The 13,654-nt window shown below is 51.1% G+C and overlaps 2 protein-coding genes across 2 annotated transcripts; one reads left to right on the top strand and one right to left on the bottom strand.

Moving 5' to 3' along the window:
- Nucleotides 1–2,570: 2,570 nt before the first annotated feature.
- LOC110312581 (heat shock 70 kDa protein 1A-like) lies at nt 2,571–5,526 on the bottom strand. The gene has a single exon (XM_021186293.1). The coding sequence runs from the start codon at nt 5,292–5,294 to the stop codon at nt 3,372–3,374; it is 1,923 nt and encodes a 640-aa protein (XP_021041952.1). The 5' UTR covers nt 5,295–5,526; the 3' UTR covers nt 2,571–3,371.
- A 547-nt stretch (nt 5,527–6,073) lies between these two features.
- Nucleotides 6,074–12,501, top strand: Hspa1l (heat shock protein family A (Hsp70) member 1 like). Its single transcript, XM_021186304.1, has 2 exons — nt 6,074–6,232; nt 10,196–12,501. The coding sequence occupies exon 2, from the start codon at nt 10,209–10,211 to the stop codon at nt 12,132–12,134; it is 1,926 nt and encodes a 641-aa protein (XP_021041963.1). The 5' UTR covers nt 6,074–6,232; nt 10,196–10,208; the 3' UTR covers nt 12,135–12,501.
- Nucleotides 12,502–13,654: the final 1,153 nt, after the last annotated feature.

A 13,654-nucleotide genomic window follows, 5' to 3' on the forward strand; every position in this document is an offset into this window, starting at 1 on the left:
CCAGGACAGCCAGGGCTACACAGAGAAACCCTGTCTCGAAAAAACAACAAAACAAAACAAAACAACCAAAAAACCCTATCCAGATCAGTAAGGATTAATAAAGCAACATACAAGAGGCCCCAATACAGTGTCTACTTGGTTACACCACACCAATGTTGAGGTCAGGTGATGCAGCTAAGGCTAAGAGGAGTGTTCACTGGAATACTTAAAACATGGGCAACAAAAACTGTGAAGTGGCCCAGCAAGATGGCTCAGTAGGTAAAAGTGTTTGTACACAAACCTGACTTCCTGAGTTCAATACTCCAGAGCCCTCAATGAAAGAAAACTGACTCCCCAAGTTATCCTCTAACCTGTACATGTACCAACCCCCCTCCTCCCCCCTCACACACAGACACACACACACTGTCTTAGTCAGGGTTTCTATTCCTGAACAAGCATCATGAGGACTGGGACTCAAGCAGGGCAGGAAGCAGGAGCTGATGTAACAGCCATGGAGGGATGTTCCTTACTGGCTTGCTTCCCCCACCTTGCTCAACTTGCTCTCTTATAGAACCAAGACTACCAGCCCAGAGATGGCACCACCCCCGCACCCCACCCCCACCCCGCCTTGATCTAATTGAGAAAATGCCTTACAGCTGGATCTCTTGGCTGCATTTCCTCAAGGGAGGCTCCCTTCTCTGATAACTCCAGCTTGTGTCAGGTTGACACACAAAACCAGCCAGTACTCATATATACACACACAGTTTTAAAAACCAAAAGGGGGGCTGGAGAGATGGCTCAGTGGGTAAGAGCACCCGATTGCTCCTCCGAAGGTCCAGAGTTCAAATCCCAGCAACCACATGGTGGCTCACAACCATCCATAACAAGATCTGGCGCCCTCTTCTGGAGTGTCTGAAGACAGCTACAGTGTACTTACATATAATAAATAAATCTTAAAAATAAAATAAAAACCAAAAGTATGGTTTCTGTTCCAGCCTCATTCCAGAAATAACTGAAGCATTAGCCGAGCAGTTGCATTCTTCCCCGTCTGGAGCTAAGGACTGAACCCAGAGCTGGTTGGTGAAGACATAGCTTTCACCACGAGGCCTGGTTGGTGAGCATGAAGCTCTCAACACAGAGCTATATCTCCTTAACTTTAAAGGAATTCTGAGGAGGGGCAGTGAGGTGGCCCAGCCTGGGATGTGAAAGAACCCATCTCAAAAAACTCAGCAAGCCCCCCAGGAAGCTGGGCTTAGGGTGGACATCAGTAAAACAATCACCTAGCATCTGCAAGCTCTAAGTCTGATTCCTAGCCAATAAATGAAGTAAAATAAAATTGCTGGGCTCAGTGGTAGAGCTGGCCTCAAGCTCAACCTCAAACCCTCACAAGTAGACCATGAGGGCCAGTGGCATGCTTCAGTAGGTAAAGGTGCTTGCTGGCAAGCCTTCAGATTTCAGTGTCTTCCCCGGGACCAACCCAGAGGGTGAGGAGAGAAAACTTACTTTTAAGAGGTCCTCTGACCTCTGAGTGTGTGCCCTGGCATGTGCAGGCTCCATGCAGTGGTCTTGATCCTGCATGTGTGCCCTGATGTGTACCTGTCCCACTCCACCAGTGGGCTCTTTGTCCCCTCAGTGTGTGCCCACCCACGATGGTCCTCTGTCCCCCCCATGTGTGCCCTGAGAAGAGCATGCCCATAAAAGATCCTCTGCCCCCTCTGCCCCCCCACACAGTGCCCCCCTGATCCCTGCATGCATGCCCTGGCATGTGCATACCCAACACAATGGCCCCGATCCTGCATGTGTGCCCTGCTATGTGCATGCCCCACAGCGCCAGTGGTCCTTTGTCCCCTAAGTGTGTGCCTTGGTATGTATGTGCCCCACATAGTAGTCCTCTGACTGCTCTGTATGTGCCTTGACATGTAAACACCCCACACAGTGGTCCTGTGATCACTGTATGTGTGTCTTGGCATGTGTGTGCAGCACACAGTGGTCCTTTGACTGACTGCTCTGTGTGCCAGAACATGTAAACACCCCACACAGTGGTCCCCTGATCCCTGCATGTGTGTCCTGGCATGTGCACGCCCCCATACATAAATGCAGTAACGATGAGAAGTCGGGTGCTACCCTTAATCTGTGCTGTCAGTTCTCACCTTGTAAAGAGCATCACCCGCAGCCTCCTTTCTGACTTTATTTCACCGACCCCACCTGGTTTTGCTACAGTAGTGTGTACACTAAGTGAGCTCCCTACTGCCTTTTCTTTCTTTCTTTCTTTTTTTTTTTTTTTTTTTTTTTTTTCGAGACAGGGTTTCTCTGTGTAGCCCTGGCTGTCCTGGAACTCACTTTGTAGACCAGGCTGGCCTCGAACTCAGAAATCTGCCTGCCTCTGCCTCCCGAGTGCTGGGATTAAAGGTGTGCGCCACCATGCCCGGCTCCCTACCGCCTTTTCTGAAGTCAGTTTTAAGTTACCTGCATCCCCCGCCGCCCTGCCAGGGGCCTGATTCTCTGGACCCCCATGCTCAAGCTCTCCCCCACTTCCTCGAGAATTTATCCCAAACCCTCTTCACTAAGCTGGACCTCAGCCCCGGGCAGGGTTTTTATTTGCTCTGACTATAATTTTTCTCACACAAGCAGATCACAATGCAACTGTCCCTGTGAGTGCTCCACACCCACGTCTTCCGATAAAATGTTAGTCAAGCGTACCCGAAACTGTCGTACAGGGCAACTCCTGACCTCCAAAAACAACAGGCACAAGACCTGGCAAGTGATTTTGAAGTTTATTTTCAAATGAGCAGTAAAAATTGACCTGAGTTCAGGATGGTTATGTAAAAACTGAACACATGCTGGTGCTGTCACTTCACCTCCAAGTTCACCAACCGGGAAACAAGTCGAACGGTGCAACCACAATGCAAGATTATAAATGCAAGGAGAAGCAGCAGAGTCTCCACCTTCAGTTATCCACCCCTGGCCTCTGAAGGACCCGACTCAAGCATGTCTCAACAATGTGGCCCAGGGGAGAGTCCAAACACAAAGAACTCAACAGTCTCCTGATGGTTTCATAACATATCTCTGTCTTTTTGTGTATTCTGATGCAGAATATCTCTCTACATAGCTTTGACTGTCCTGCAAAACAAATCACAGCAGCGGGGCAGTGCTGAATGGAAGAATATTTATTTATTTATTTATATTTACAAAGACACTCGCAGTGTTAATTAACAAGGAAGATAAAGCGCACGTGCAATACACAAAGTAACTGAAAGACAGTTCAGTTTCCCTAAGTCTAGGACTTGATTGCAGGACAAACTAAGGAGTGAAGTACTAAACTTGAAAAAACAGCAGTCCTCAAGGCCACATATCTGTCTCTTAGCCAGCAACGAGAGAGCCAGCAGAGGCCTCTAATCCACCTCCTCAATGGTGGGTCCTGAGCCAGAGGCACCCTTGGGCGCCTGGGCCCCGAAGCCCCCAGCCCCAGGAGCACCCGCACCCTGGTACAGCCCGCTGATGATGGGGCTGCACACCCGCTCCAGCTCCTCCCGCTTGTGCACGAACTCCTCCTTGTCGGCCAGCGTGTTGGAGTCCAGCCAGGAGATGACCTCCTGGCACTTGTCCAGCACCTTCTTGTCAGCCTCGCTGAGCTTGCCCTTGAGACCCTCGTCCTCCACGGCGCTCTTCATGTTGAAGGCATAGGACTCGAGCGCGTTCTTGGCAGCCACCCTGTCGCGCTGCACCTCGTCCTCGGCCTTGTAGCGCTCGGCCTCCTGCACCATGCGCTCGATCTCCTCCTTGCTCAGGCGGCCCTTGTCGTTGGTGATGGTGATCTTGTTGGCCTTGCCGGTGCTCTTGTCGGTGGCCGTGACGTTCAGGATGCCGTTGGCGTCGATGTCGAAGGTCACCTCGATCTGCGGCACGCCCCTGGGCGCCGGCGGGATGCCGCTCAGCTCGAAGCGCCCCAGCAGGTTGTTGTCGCGCGTCATGGCCCTCTCGCCCTCGTACACCTGGATCAGCACCCCGGGCTGGTTGTCCGAGTAGGTGGTGAAGGTCTGCGTCTGCTTGGTGGGGATGGTGGAGTTGCGCTTGATGAGCGCCGTCATCACGCCGCCCGCAGTCTCCAGGCCCAGCGACAGCGGCGCCACGTCCAGCAGCAGCAGGTCCTGCACGTTCTCCGACTTGTCCCCCATCAGGATGGCCGCCTGCACCGCCGCCCCGTAGGCCACCGCCTCGTCCGGGTTGATGCTCTTGTTNAGGTCNCGCCCGTTGAAGAAGTCCTGCAGCAGCTTCTGCACCTTGGGGATGCGCGTCGAGCCGCCCACCAGCACCAGGTCGTGGATCTGCGCCTTGTCCATCTTGGCGTCGCGCAGGGCCTTCTCCACGGGCTCCAGCGTGCCGCGGAACAGGTCCGAGCACAGCTCCTCGAACCGCGCCCGCGTGATGGACGTGTAGAAGTCGATGCCCTCGAACAGAGAGTCGATCTCCAGGCTGGCCTGGGTGCTGGACGACAGCGTCCTCTTGGCCCTCTCACACGCCGTGCGCAGCCGCCGCACCGCGCGCTTGTTCTGGCTGATGTCCTTCTTGTGCTTCCTCTTGAACTCCTCCACGAAGTGGCTCACCAGCCGGTTGTCGAAGTCCTCCCCGCCCAGGTGCGTGTCGCCCGCCGTGGCCTTCACCTCGAAGATGCCGTCGTCGATCGTCAGGATGGACACGTCGAACGTGCCGCCCCCCAGGTCAAAGATGAGCACGTTGCGCTCGCCCTTGCCGGTCCGGTCCAGCCCATAGGCGATGGCGGCCGCCGTGGGCTCGTTGATGATCCGCAGCACGTTCAGACCGGCGATCACGCCCGCATCCTTGGTGGCCTGCCGCTGAGAGTCGTTGAAGTAGGCGGGCACCGTGATCACCGCGTTGGTCACCGGGTGGCCCAGGTACGCCTCGGAGATCTCCTTCATCTTCGTCAGCACCATGGACGAGATCTCCTCCGGGAAGAACGACCGGCTCTCGCCCTTGTAGTTCACCTGCACCTTGGGCTTGTCGCAGTCGTTCACCACCTGGAAGGGCCAGTGCTTCATGTCGGACTGCACCACCGCGTCGCCGAACTTGCGGCCGATCAGCCGCTTCGCGTCGAACACGGTGTTCTGCGGGTTCAGCGCCACCTGGTTCTTGGCGGCGTCTCCGATGAGGCGCTCGGTGTCGGTGAAGGCCACGTAGCTGGGGGTCGTGCGGTTGCCCTGGTCGTTGGCGATGATCTCCACCTTGCCGTGCTGGAACACGCCCACGCACGAGTAGGTGGTGCCCAGGTCGATGCCGATCGCCGTGTTCTTGGCCATGGCGCCGCGCTCTGCTTCTGGAAGGCTGCGCTCCGCGGCGTGGATGCTCGGGGGGAAAGTTGCGCTCCGCCGCAGGGATGCTCCGGGGAAGGTTCCGCTCCGCGGCTTGGATGCTCTGAGGAAGGCTGGTCCTGGCTGAGGATCCGGAATTCGCCGCTCGCTCCGCTTCTCTTGTCTTCGCTTTTCTCCGAGTGGAACCAGAGTCTGGTTCTGTTTGAGGAGCTGTCAGCGTCTGGTCCCTGCTCGCCGCCCTGCGCCTTTAAGTTTTCTCCAGCCCCGCCCACTCTCCGCTGTGCCAATCAGAGAGCCGGAGGAGGCCTTGGGGCCAGGAATCTTCCAGCAGTTTCGGGTCTGGTGGAGCTTCCCCGCCTCCCTTGAGTAATCGGTGTTGTAGGTTCCGCCCTTGTCCAGAACTCTCCAGACTTTTCTGGGGTTCGCTGGAGAGGACGGATTCCTGAGGGGGAGGGTGTCAGGAAGTGCTGGTGCTACTAGTGACACTGTTGCTATGGCGACGCATTACTAAGGCCTGTGTGGAATGGACAAGAAAGATCACCTCTAGCTCGGTGTTGTGGACAGTTGGTTTTGATTTGTGGGGTTTCGCTAACTCGCACATTTCTGAATATGGGGGTTAAAGGCTAAAACTTAAGGGCTAAAACTTCTCCCCGCCAAGTTTGGGAGACCCAGGGAGATGCCTGGGGGCGTGTCCGGTGACGTGATCCTCTCCAATCGCGTTACAATGGCAGTGCTGCCTCTGACCTCACGGACTAATTTAGGAACTAGAGGCTCTGTCCCAGCACAGGCTCAAAGTTGCCGGGAGGGGCGGGTGGGGGGTGGGGGGGTCCCCGGCTGCTCAGTTTGGATGTTCCTGGAGCTCCCCACTCGTAGGGGCTCAGCGACTTCAAATTTTCCAAACTGGATCGAAGGCGTAGAGATCCCAGGTGAGCCGGGAAGGCTCTGATTGGAGTGGGGCAGAAGCCTCTGTGTCCCAGTTGGTCCTCGTTTGATGGGTTGAGAATTTTCTTAGGTTTGATTGATTTACAGTCATGGTCTATTGGAAGCCACCATCCTTAGGCCTCAGCGTCTTTAAGTGTTGGGATTACTTTGTGGCTCTTCACACACAGATTCCCAGTTGTATTAATTTTGGGGTTGGTGGTTGGCAATCAAGAAGAAATGGGGCTGGACGCTCGAGGGACACAAGTGGCTGGAATTAGTCTGAGCTCAAATCGGAGGCAGACATCTTAAGACCTTTTTGAATATAGTGTTGACACTGAAGACAGGAGTTATAATCAAGAGAGGGACTGAAGCCTGGGATTCCAGCACTCCAGATTTTCAGACAGGATGGCTGCGGAGATGGGGCTGGTGTGGGAACAGGGTCGAAGATGAGACTTTGAGCCCTACTTCTAAGAAAAGCTAGAAAAGTTGCTGGGAGCTGCCTGGAGGCTCAAGCCTTTAATCCCAACTGTCAGGAGTGGAGGCAGAGCATTGCCTGAGCTACACAGTGGGACCCTGACTCCTCTTTTCTTTTCTTTTTTAAGCTTGGAGGGTGCGGGGATCCTAACAGCCATCCTTAGAGTGAGCTAAATTACTCCACCATAGGTTGCTAAGGAAGGCAACCTGGTCTGAGGAAAGCCTAGTGCCTGTCTTTAATGGTTTGTCTGTGTGTATGTCTCTGTCTGTCTGTGTGTGAGAAGAGGCTGTCTCACCCCCTGGATGAGACAGTTATGAGCTTCCCGCTATGTGTGTGTCTCTCTGTGTGTGTCTGTGTGTGAGAAGAGGCTGTTTCATCCCTGGATGAGACAGTTATGAGCTGCCTGTTGTGTCTGTTTGTGTGTGTGTGTATGTGTGTGTGTGTCTCTCTCTCTGTGTGCATGTGTGTGTGTGTGTGTGTGTGTGTGTGTGTGTGTGAGAGAGAGAGAGAGAGAGAGAGAGAAAGAGAGAGAGAGAAGAGGCTGTGTCACCCCCTGGGATGGAGCAGTTATGAGCTGAGCTGCCCACTGAGGGTTTGGGAAATGGGCTCAGGTTCTCTAGAAGAGCAGGAGGCCCCTGTCACGGCCACCTCTTAGGCACTCCCAATATGCCTTAAGGAGTTCAGAACACCGTCTGAGGAGGTAGACAGGTGTGGTCCCACAGTAAAATCTATCACTGTCATAGGAACAGTAGAGTTCATTTTGGTCCTGTAGGATATGGAGGATACAGACCCACCCTTGGGGTAGCTGAGAACACTGTTGTCTACCATCTATGTAAGTTCTTTACCATGAAAGACAGGTCTGGATGTGGGTGTGTGAACCTATGCTAACAGCAGCATCATTCACAATAGCTAAGAAGTGGAAGCAACCTGGTGTCTATGGAGAGATGAGCATGTAAGGAAAGCAAGGGAGACATGTACATGAACAGTGTTTAGTTTTGGAAGTACCAAAATAGACAAGCTCATGCGTAAGAATTAAGGACAATTATCTTCAGTGAAATAAGGCCAGCCACAAATAGACAAAGGCAGTATAATTCCAATTGTATGAGTTACTAAGGGTAGACAAAGCCAGAGACAAGAATCCAGCAAACAGGCAACTCATGGTGAAGAAGCCCAGCCATGGTTAGCACAGGCTGTACTCCCAGCTACTTGGCAGACTGTGATGAGAGACTGCCAGGGCCCATGGCCTAGAAAATATGATGAGACCCATTTTGAAAAGAATTCCTATTACAATGAGTCTCTTTCAAAATGAATAGAGGTGCCTGGCAGTGGTGGTACCCACCATTAATTCCAGCACTTGGGGGGCAGAGGCAGGTGAATTTCTGAGTTTGAGGCCAGCCTGGTCTACAGAGTGAGTTCCAGGACAGCCAGGGCAATACAGAGAAACCTTGTCTTGAAACTCTCCCCCACCCCCAAAGAAAAAAAGAAAACCACCAAAGGAAAAATAAAACAAAATGAATAGAGGCCAAGTTCATTATTGATTTAAAGATGTTAATCAAGTCTATTGGGACAAGGTTCAGACTAAATAGGAAGTGAGTTATTTTTGGCCGTGGAAAGAGGCCTATGGATGCCCCCTATGCCATGTTGATGTTTGACCAGCCTGTCTTTTTTTTTTTTTTTTTTTTTTTGGTTTTTCAAAACAGGGTTTCTCTGTGTAGCCCTAGCTGTCCTGGAACTCACTCTGTAAACCAGGCTGGCCTGTCTTAATGTATGGCATCTGGTAGACAAGAAACACTGTAGAAGCCAGAGATGATCCCAAAACAGATATTTGGGAGACTCGGGGGCTGCTGGAGAGTCTGTGCTCTGAGTCAAGAGTTCAGTGAAAGCACAACCACGCTGTGGTAATATTAGGTCAGTGGTACATCCCTGGCTTAGAATCCCCAAAGTCCTAGCTTCTGCCCTCAGCACACAAAGACACAAATTCCAGAACCAATCCCAAAGAATAAAGACAGTGAAAGGTGAACAGAGAGGGATTTGGACAATGTCTGATATTCTTCAGAGACACCAACTCAAAACGTATACACTGTTAGCACTGGACACCTCTTAGGTTGAGACTTTGCAGCACTTTTCCCTCATTGGTTTCATATTTCTTACAAAAGAAGAGAAAGTGTGGAATTGTAGGGTGTATCAGACAGCTCAGACAGTTAAGAAAAACAGCCACATGGTGGCTCACAACCATCCTTAACAAGATCTGACTCCCTCTTCTGGTGTGTCTGAAGACAGCTACAGTGTACTTACTTATAATAAATAAATTAAATCTTTAAAAAAAAAAAAAGAAAAACAGCCTGGCTATATAGAGAAACCCTGTCTTGAAAAAAACAAAAACAAACAAACAGAAAACAAAAACAAAAAAAGAAAAAGGAAAAGGAAAAATAGCCTGGTTTGGTGACTCATGCCTGTGACCTTGCCAGACCTTGGGAAGGCTAAGAAAGAATAGTAGCAGCACTTTTGAAGCTAGCCTGGTATACATGGTGAGTTCCAGGCCAAGTTCCAGGCCAACCTCCAGGCCTACAGAGAGACACTGTCTTAAGAAAAAAAAAAAAAAAAAGGAACCCAAAACAACCTTTGAGAAGCTATGGAGATTGCTCAGTGGGTACAGTGGTTTGTTGTGCAAGCATGCAGATCTGAGTTCAGAACAACCACCTGAGCATGCTTGCATTCAGCTGTGATCACAGGCCAAGCTGGATGGATCACTGGGTTCACTGGCAAGCCAGTATAACCTACCTGGCCAGGGTTCAGGCCAGTGAGTGGCCCTATTTCAACAAGGTGATTGGCAGGAGAATGAGACCCAGGGTTGACTCCCCCAAGGCCACATGTTCATGCACACACACACACACAAAAAACAGCCACAGAGACATTTACAAGCTCTCTGTGTAGGACTTCTTTCTGTCCAGAAGAAGGCAGAGAGTCTGGGCTGTGTTCATCTTTAACATTTGTGGCTTTAAGACTGATGGATGGAGCTGGAGAGCTGGACTCAGCAATTAAGAGCACTTCCTGGCACCTATATGGTGACTTATGACTGTAACCCCAGTCTTGGGGTCTGACAACCTCCCCGGACCTCCTAGGGCACATACATATATGAAGACAAAATGTTCAGACACAAAATACTTTTTAAAGTTTTTTGTTTTTTTAAATAAGAAGGCTAGAGAGGGTTAAGCCATTAAGAGCAAAGATAGGAAGCCCAGATTTCGTTCCTGGCCCCGACCCATGTTGTGCGGTTCCCAAGTGTAACTCCAGCTCCAAGGGCATCCCATAACTGTGACCTCCACAAGTACCTGCACTCGTGTGCATATACCCATTCAGACATACATGCATACACACAATGAAATATTAAAAATGCATCTTGAAGAGAAAAACTGATCAATAAATAGCTTAAGTTTTATTTAAAAAAAAAAAACTAGCCTAAATATGATTTTCAAGTCTCCTTTCTCCATAGACCTCGGAAAACCATGGCTGCTAATAAAGGAATGGCGATCGGCATCGACCTGGGCACCACCTACTCGTGCGTGGGCGTGTTCCAGCATGGCAAGGTGGAGATCATCGCCAATGACCAGGGCAACCGCACGACCCCCAGCTACGTGGCCTTCACGGACACCGAGCGCCTCATCGGAGACGCCGCCAAGAACCAGGTGGCCATGAATCCCCAGAACACTGTTTTTGATGCCAAACGTCTAATTGGCAGGAAGTTTAACGATCCTGTTGTGCAGTCAGATATGAAGCTTTGGCCATTTCAAGTGATCAATGAAGCGGGCAAACCCAAGGTGATGGTGTCCTATAAAGGAGAGAAGAAAGCCTTCTACCCAGAGGAGATTTCATCCATGGTACTGACGAAGATGAAGGAGACTGCAGAGGCTTTTTTGGGCCATAATGTCACCAACGCTGTGATCACGGTGCCAGCCTATTTCAATGACTCTCAGCGGCAGGCCACCAAGGATGCAGGTGTCATCGCAGGACTCAATGTGCTGAGAATAATCAATGAGCCCACGGCGGCCGCCATCGCCTACGGCTTGGATAAAGGAAGTCACGGAGAGCGGCACGTGCTCATCTTCGACTTGGGGGGCGGCACGTTCGACGTGTCCATCCTGACGATCGACGACGGCATCTTCGAGGTGAAGGCCACGGCGGGCGACACGCACCTGGGCGGGGAGGACTTCGACAACCGGCTGGTGAGCCACTTCGTGGAGGAGTTCAAGAGGAAGCACAAGAAGGACATCAGCCAGAACAAGCGCGCGGTGCGGCGGCTGCGCACGGCGTGTGAGAGGGCCAAGAGGACGCTGTCGTCCAGCACCCAGGCAAACCTGGAGATCGACTCTTTGTATGAGGGCATCGACTTCTACACGTCCATCACTAGAGCACGGTTTGAAGAGCTGTGTGCAGACCTATTTAGAGGCACACTTGAGCCCGTGGAAAAGTCTCTTCGGGATGCCAAGATGGATAAGGCTAAAATCCATGACATTGTTCTAGTAGGGGGCTCCACCCGCATCCCAAAGGTGCAAAAACTGCTTCAGGACTACTTTAATGGACGGGATCTCAACAAGAGTATCAATCCCGATGAGGCAGTCGCCTACGGAGCTGCAGTCCAGGCAGCTATTTTAATGGGCGACAAATCTGAAAAAGTACAGGATTTGCTTTTGTTGGACGTAGCTCCCCTGTCTCTAGGATTGGAGACAGCTGGGGGTGTGATGACTGTACTGATCAAGCGCAACTCCACCATCCCCACCAAGCAGACGCAGATCTTCACCACCTACTCGGACAACCAGCCCGGGGTGCTGATCCAGGTGTACGAGGGCGAGAGGGCCATGACGCGCGACAACAACCTGCTGGGGCGCTTTGACTTGACTGGAATACCTCCTGCACCTAGGGGCGTGCCGCAGATCGAGGTGACCTTCGACATCGACGCCAACGGCATCCTGAACGTTACGGCCATGGACAAGAGCACCGGCAAGGCCAACAAGATCACCATCACCAACGACAAGGGCCGCCTGAGCAAGGAGGAGATCGAGCGCATGGTGCAGGAGGCCGAGCGCTACAAAGCGGAGGATGAGGGCCAGAGGGAGAAAATCGCTGCCAAAAATGCTTTAGAATCGTACGCCTTTAATATGAAGAGCGCTGTGGGAGATGAGGGTCTGAAGGACAAGATCAGCGAGTCCGATAAAAAGAAAATACTGGATAAATGCAATGAGGTCCTTTCCTGGCTGGAGGCCAACCAGCTGGCTGAGAAAGATGAGTTTGATCATAAAAGAAAAGAACTGGAAAATATGTGTAACCCGATCATCACAAAACTGTACCAGAGCGGATGCACCGGGCCCACCTGTACGCCAGGGTATACTCCTGGCAGGGCTGCCACAGGCCCCACCATCGAGGAAGTAGATTAGCCTTTTCCGGAACTGCAGGGTGCTAGGGTGCCTCTAGGCGAATTTTATTCATCTTCAAACATCACTATGATTCTTGAACTGACTGGACTCGAGCCTATGTCACCATCCTTTGGGATCCCGATGGAGAAGCCTCGAACTCGACCTTTTCACACCCCCACCCTCTCATCTATGATCCTGAACTGGGGCTTTAGGAAAACCAGGCCCCTCTTTGAGCCATTTGAAGAATTTGGATGTCTGTTATTTATTATCCACACCCCACCTTTCTCCTTCCTGTGTGGATGGTTATTTGTCTCTCAGTAAATTTGTTCCCAAAGGAAACAACTTCTGTCATCTTTTATTTTTTTTTAGTCAGGGCCTTACTGTATATGTCTAGCTGACTTGACACTTACTATGTAGGCCAATTTGGTCCCTAACTTGCAGCCATTCTCCTGTTCTGCCACCTGAGACCCGAGATTACAGGTATGCACCAGCATGACCAGCTTTTGATTTTTCGGATGGATGCAGAGTTTCTTTTTCTTCTTTTTTTTTTGGGGGGGGGGCATCGAGACAGGGTTTCTCTGTGTAGCCCTGGCTGTCCTGGAACTCACTCTGTAGACCAGGCTGGTCTCGAACTCAGAGATCCCCCTGCCTCTGGCTCCCAAGTGCTGGGATTAAAGGTGTGTGCCACCACTGCCCCACATGGCAGAGTTTCTTGGAGCCCAGGCTAGCCTAAAACACTCTATACACGTAACCAGTTTATTTCCTGGTATCTGTAAGCTGTCAATGTTCCTTGAAAATTAAGAAAGGAAGATATGCATTTTTCCATTCGTGGGTCCCTTGTGAATGTTTAACTTGATAAGGGCAAAGTACTTGAATTTGTGTAAGTTCATTTCCAACAAAACCATTTTGCTTTTTGTTTTGTTTTGTGGTTTTGAGACAGGGTCTAATATAGCCTAGGTCTGCCTTGAACTCTGATCACGATACCTCCACCTGCCAAGACAAACATTTCCTAATTCTCAGGCACCCTGGGCCCAAAGGACGCAGTTGCTAAATGTACTGATTGCTTCTATCCAGTGACAGCTTGTTTTAGATTCAAATCTTAAGGATTCTGCTGAACTTGGGAACCTTGGTACCCTGCTGGATCCAGCTCTGAACACAGTGATGTGCACCGGTAATGCCAGCACTGGAGGAGGCGGTAGGTAGGGCAGACAGAAGAAGCATCTTAGGGTCTTGCTGGCAAGTCAGTCTAGCTGGATGAACCTGTCAGCTCCACGATCTATGGCAGATCCTATCTCAGAAAATGAGAGAAATGACTAAGTGGTTAGGAACACGTGTTGCTCTTCCACAGGACCAGGGTTTGATTCCCAGCACCTATGTGGTGGCTAACAACTGTAACTCCAGAGGATCCAACACTCTCTTCTAGTGTATGGGAACACTGCCCATGTGTACACAGATGGACATGCAAGGAAAAAACACTCACACATATACAATTTAAAAATACTAAAAAGGTGGAAAGAACAGGCAGTATCTATCTCTGGCCT

Source organism: Mus caroli, chromosome 17 (assembly GCF_900094665.2).
Source record: "Mus caroli chromosome 17, CAROLI_EIJ_v1.1, whole genome shotgun sequence".
NCBI lineage: Eukaryota > Metazoa > Chordata > Mammalia > Rodentia > Muridae > Mus > Mus caroli.